The 6684-nt window shown below is 33.5% G+C and overlaps 1 protein-coding gene across 2 annotated transcripts in view; it reads right to left on the reverse strand.

Moving 5' to 3' along the window:
• Positions 1–5142, reverse strand: part of Klhl4 (kelch like family member 4) — a 91770-nt gene extending 86628 nt beyond the window's left edge. Inside the window, exon 1 of one of the 2 annotated variants that reach the window (XM_075957781.1) lies at positions 4449–5142. In XM_075957781.1, coding sequence (XP_075813896.1) covers positions 4449–4870 — 422 coding nt within the window. In that variant the 5' untranslated portion in view covers positions 4871–5142. The remainder of the gene's footprint in view (positions 1–4448) is intronic. The other variant, XM_075957780.1, reaches the window with a different exon arrangement.
• Positions 5143–6684: the final 1542 nt, after the last annotated feature.

The raw sequence follows: 6684 nt of genomic DNA on the forward strand, positions 1-6684 counted from the left end.
GGAGCCTACCCTGGAACTAGCTCTGCATTGATTTTTTTTTAAATAAAAGCATTCATGCATTTTTGTGTTCTTAAAACATGTACCAAGCATATTACTCAGTATAGCAAATCTGTTTGTATTTTGCTTGTATGAGAAGACAAATGCAAGAGTAAAACTATTTATTATGGAAATAAGAGCTCCTATTGGCGAAGAAAATTGGACTGATCAATTCAGTCTCACCATAACTCTAGGCACTAAACAAGGCATACAAAATAAATAGTAATAATATTCATTGTAAAATGAAAAATATTCAACATTTTTTCTATCACTTTTAAAAACAATAGTACTTTTTGTTTCTTCATTTGTGCTCAAACAATCCTTTAGTTTTTCAAATTGTAGCTTACTTAAGATGAAATTTTTTACTAATACACATAAAAATGTATAATTTATAAGTTGAAATGGGTTTTTAACAAATGGAAGGTAATTTTTTTTTTCTCACAGATGCTTATCAGGTTCTTATCAGGCTTCCTGTATTGTAACCATCAGTCTTGTATGGGTGATCGTTTATACACACATCATCCTGTCCTGCAACTTGCATTCATTTAAAAGGAGTCTTACACTAATGAGGACTGAAGACATATTTTACACATTTTGATTTAACACTCACTTGCACATATAAAACTGGTTTCTTAAATTATGTTTCATGCCCAGAAATAAAGATAACCATGACATTTTTAAGAACCTCTCATTTTTGCATTACTATTATCTTATTTTTAGCATTTATTTTTGTATTACATTTCAAAACTCTCTTCTCTCACTGTTTCTGTTGTGCAATCTAGTAAAAAAATGCATTGGTATTTGAACATACCAAGCACATTTCAGGCACAGGGTCATTGAAATTACTGTTTTACTTTCTTAGAGCCTGCCTACAAACACTACACAGCTGCCTCTTTATTATATTAGAAAGAATATTAGAATAAGTTTCATCATTTTTAATTCATGTTTCTCCTTATGTGGAAGTATTTTCCAAGTAGATTCTATATTACAAATGGGTTTGGACAGAGAATGGAAGCCCATACTGAAAGTGTCTCTATATAAATATTTTGGCAAAAAATCTTGTACAATGTCATGTTTATACTTCCTACAAAGGGCATAGGTCTCTGTGCATGAGGCATACTGTGTGGGAGCGGAGTATCCAGTTTCCTAGATAGCACAATGCCACCATGGTTACAGGATGGCTGAGAACTCACCTCTATGTCCAAAGGACATGAATGTAATCATAAAATCACCACAATGAGGAGTGTAGTGTGAATTTGTTTAGTTCACCATTTAATCTGAAGATGTTTTGTACTTGATTCAGGTGGTTTTGTGGTGGCCTGTAGTACTGATTTGCACAGAAAAAAAAATGATGTATAGTAGTTAAGGACTCTTTAAGACCACTTATATCCATTCAAATTTATATTTTTGTTTGTTTATCCCTTCTTTTTCACTCTGTCTCTGAATATAACTTCATAATATGTATATGATATAAAATGGGATACTTCCTGTTATTCCATTTCATTACTAACATCTAGAATTCCTGAACATAATGGATATTCAGTATTTGTGGATTTACTTAATGAAAATTTCTGTTAATACAGTTCCCATTTCCTATTCTATATGGATATTTCCAATGGCAATTACAATTTTTCAAGGCAAATTTTACTTGAAAAATAAAGTGCTCAGTGAAGACACAATTTTAATTCTCAGCACATACTCCCAAATTAGAAATATATGCAGATTAATTTTTCTTACAGTTGTCAGTTTTTCAAAAACTTTATAGGTCCAACAGGCCAGTGACATGATCCCCATTCCTTTTGATATTTTAAACTAATAATTCTTTAACTGGAAGCTCTCTATTAAGGTGTATGTTGGTACCATAAGTGTGTGTGTTAATACCATAAACAAGTCATATACATTTTATTCAATAATTGATGTTTATATAATGTGGATTAATGTTAACACTGTGATTTTCACCTAAACACTAATACAATTATTTATTTATGAGTAATTAATCATGGCTATACCTAAATATCTTGTCATTTAGCACAAGCATAATGTAATATTACGTTGTTTATCTTTGAAACTTTATGGTTAAAACAAAAAAGAGAAAATCTTTCTTGAACTAGGTAGTTGCAAAACAAGCAACGATGCAGAGTTGGCAGATGACTATCAAAAAATCAAATGACAAAAGAATTCAGAACTATGATGAGGGGAATATTGATATATGCATCCTCACAGTGATTAAGCCTGTGGCAGACATTCTTAAATATACTACTAACTTGTGATCCAAGTTTGTAAGTATATATTTGAATTTTTAATTATTATAAAAACATATTAATAGAAATTGACATAGTGATTTTAATTTCCTTGGGGAATTAATTTAGCTTATTTTGTAATACTGGACACTAATAAATTAGCTCATTATGGGTTCAGTTTTTATAATATTTACAGAATTAAAAGTATTCATTGCTGAGGTATGAGAGCTCACCCATACTAGATTTATAATTTCTCCATACTGTTTGCTGTTTTTATTTTATCTGAAATTGTATCAAGGATATGGCAGGATGCTGCCAATTTAGTGAAGTCTTTTTTTCCAGTTCTCCAATCTTGCTACAGAAGAGAGAATTAAAAGAACACGAAATCCTAGAGCTTTTCTATGAATTATCTTGGACCAAAACATGTAAATGTATAATAGGTAATAAGAGACATAATATTTTATCTAATAAAGTCCTCAATTTAGTTTTCCCTTCTGCCTTCATAGTCTTGACACATGCATAAATGTTTCCTGTGTTTATTTTAAGAAAATAGTAACTTTCCTATGAAAATTTAATAATTAAGAACAATTCCTTAGCAGATGAGAAATGTCAAAATCATAAATAAAATCATCTGGTGTTTTAGACTGGACAAGTACCTGTCGTTTTCTTTTAGTATCTAATTTCTTAGACACATTTTTATTCTTTTTAGTTTTATTCAGAGATATACCCAGAGCTTTCTTAGAATATGACAGTGGACTTCTAAATTTATATATAGCAGAGACAAATATTTCCTTTAACCTTCAACTTGTCAGTTAAGAAGTATGGAAGTAGTTCACAAGAAAATGCTTTGAATTGAAAAACACTAATTTCATATTATTTTGAAAGTCTTTTAGTTGAGCTATATTCTCTATTCAGTCATGGTAGTTATTTTTTTGTAGTCATATTATTTTTCAGGTAAATAAAAAATGCATATGCTCACAAAGAAACACTTGATATTTTAAAAGATCTTTATTGCAAGTGATCTAATATTGTGCTTAAAGCCATTTGACAATTTTTACCTGTTTACAGTTCATGAAGACCAAGTTCCTATATAGCTGTCATTTGCATATGTGATTTTTCTCTATCATGATATATTTCATTTTCTTTTGATATTCTGTATTAAACTCATGGAAATAAGATTTCATTTTCTAAATATAGTGAACAGACCCTCACGATGAAGAAAATATCCCAGTACTTAATAGGAACACAATATCAAACACCTAGATTTTCAAAGAAGTTAGTATAGTTTCATTCTACATTAGTATGTGATTTTTTAATACATCAAAGCAAGTTCTTCATTCTACAGCACTCCTAAAACTTAATTTCAGTTGAAAATTTAATTATGACTTACCAAATTAATAATATAAAATTTTTAATGGCAATACAAAACATGGGCGATGCACTAGGCTTACTTAAACTTGACAGTGCTGAAGATAGCATAAATATTTCTTCCGTTCAGACCTTACTGATGAGAGCAAGTTAGGTTAAAATCATATAAGAAATCTACCCCAAAATATGCATTTCATTTTCTTATTTTAAGATCCTGCTGATGTAAGCAGATTTTTATTGCTTGTCCCATGAACATTTCTGTGTTACAAACTGGCTATGAAAGCAATGCCACTTAAAATGACTGACTTTCAAATGCTAAGGAATTTTATCTATTCTTACTTTAAAAGAAACACAATTTTTAAACTATTACTGTGTCCTAAGCAGTAAACAAGTATATGCTCTGCAGTTAGAACTTTGATTCATTTTTTTCAAAGTTGCCCCGTTCACAAAATCAGAAAGAGTTCTTATTTAATGCACTTGTCAAAACAATTCTCACTGTGGGGACATCTAAACTGTTAAAAACATCTACAGAGCTTAGTAACGTAAAGAAATCCCTCTTAAAAGCAAAGGAAAATTCTGAATATAACAGAAGTAAAGCTACCATAGGAATAATAACTTCTCATTAATTATCAAAACATATGCTTGATTACAGTGCTGTTTCATAGACTAGAGGTCTTGAAGACCCTGATTGGCTGCTCACAAACTCAGAGATAGTATAACATTTCTATTTAGAACGAAATGGGAGTTTTGTAGAATAAATTAATCTAGGCTAAAGCTTTCACTTACATAACCAAAAACTCTTACCGTGATTTAGAATCTTCTATTTTGTCATCACCCATCATCTCCAAATCTTGTGAGTGCTTCTCACAAGCTTCTTTGAGCAAATTCTCCTCTGGAGCCGCTTTAGGAGTGCCTTCATTTGCTTGAAGATGTACTATCACGTTTTGTTGGTGCCAATTCTGAAGGACTCTTTGATGGGCAGGGGCTGGTCCTGGCACCGGCGTCAGTATATTGTGGTGGACAGGACTATTGCCTTTCTTCAGTCCATTTCTGTCCCGTGAGTGGTTCTTCAACCTGCCCTGCACCGGGGTCCCTCTATGCTCATATCCTTCCTGCTGAAGGCAGCTTCCAGTGTTAGGCGATCCTTGAGAAGGATGACTAAACCATCTCCAGCGAAGCCTCAGGATCTGTTTCACATCAAACTCTTTCTTGCCGGACACTGACATTGTTGCCGGAGGAAAGACAAAAGCCTTCTCTAAGAGAAAGGAAATGGAGCCTTTGTTATCTCTTGTTTTTCTGCCTCTTGTGTAGAACTAACAAAAGCACAAGTGCTGAGAGAGAGAGAGAGAGAGAGAGAGAGAGAGAGAGAGAGAGAGAGAGAGAGAGCAGTCTTTCTTGCTTTCTCTCCCCTCCCCCTCTGCCAGTGATACACTGTGAATACTTTCAGCCTAGCTGAAGCAGAAAGCTGCCGCTAACAGTGTAGGTGGGAACCCATACTGACAGGATGATGAGGTCAGACCTTAAACAAGTAAATCAGCTTAGCACAGGAAAGCAGCGACCACAAACACACTCCAGCTGCTAGATTTGCAAACTCACAGCCCTCACGCCTGAACTCGTAAATATCTAACCCAGCTTCTTTGATGCCAAAGTGCATAGCTACTACATAAACACAGACATGTGAGTAAAAGTAACATGTTTAAAGGCACTTCTACATTCCCCGTGCCCTCCCCACTGGCATACTCACTTCTCAGTAACCCACTTCCAAAACTGTGCTAATTTGTCCCAGGAGAATTTGTCATGGAGAATTCGTTATGATCTATTTTGAGATTCTTCTTATGTAAAATTTGAATATAGCTCATTAAGGAAAAGCATCGTATCCTCAGTACCCTTATGCAGATCTGCAGTTATTACATGCAGAGCTCTTCTGAAAATGTGAACGACTCTGGATAAACATTTTGTTTGAAAATAGAAAATATAAAAATAGTAAAATCATGTTGATTAGCCATGACTACACCCCCACACCCCTACAACACACACACACACACACACACACACACACACACACACACACACACACTCATCCCACTAAGTGCTGTAGGAAGAGTAACTAACTTAAGCAAACATATGGAGAGACAGTGCTTTTCTGATTTAACTTGAAAGGGATGTTTTCTGTCGTTGACCATAGCTTGAAAATGAACGCATCTTCTGGCCTCTTGCCTATATAAACACCTCTTTATCATACCCTGTACTTTCACAGGCAGTGATAAGGCTTATTTTCTTTGTTCAGAACTCTTTTAAAAAGGATGCAGCAGGGCATGTTTTAAATTAACTCAAAATCACCACACTGTTGAGTCATATCCAAAATTCTTTGACATCTAGTTCAGAATGACTATTTTATGCCAAGGCAAATATTTCTAACTCAAACTAACATTTATCATTAGTAGAATACCAACATCATTGTGCAGTTTATTTTGAAGTATATCCAGATCTTGTGGTTTACACTCAAATTAGTAAAAAGGGAACTTAGCACATCCTTAAAATCAATATTGAATTGGTAAGATTTTCAGTTTCAGATTTGTTGTTAATAAGTTGTGTGTCCCCAGAAAAATTATTATAATATGGAGAAGTTAAATTGATTTATAAGTAGCTACCAACACAAGTGCAAAAAGGTTTTAAAAAGAAATTAGAGAAGGAAATTAACTCTTCTAAGTCTGGGGTTTATCTCTAGTTGTTTATAATTCTAATTGCAACTTTCCCTTTTCCATCTTGCTTTTGTCAGCATGACTGTTACTTTATGGCAAATTGACTAGGCTAAAAAAATCCCCAGATATTTGATTAGACACTCATTTGGCTGTTTCTCTGAGCGTGTCAGTGTAAGTTTCATATTTACATCAACAGAGTGAGTAAAATATTTTGGTGTAATTCTGTGTGAGACATCTAACCAGTTGAAGGCATGAATCTTTGTTCAGATTTGAACTAACGTTGCCTTTTTCTGGGACTCATGCTTGAAATCATTCAAACCCAAGCTATACCATCAGAA

Source organism: Microtus pennsylvanicus, chromosome X (assembly GCF_037038515.1).
Source record: "Microtus pennsylvanicus isolate mMicPen1 chromosome X, mMicPen1.hap1, whole genome shotgun sequence".
In the NCBI taxonomy this organism is placed as follows: domain Eukaryota; kingdom Metazoa; phylum Chordata; class Mammalia; order Rodentia; family Cricetidae; genus Microtus; species Microtus pennsylvanicus.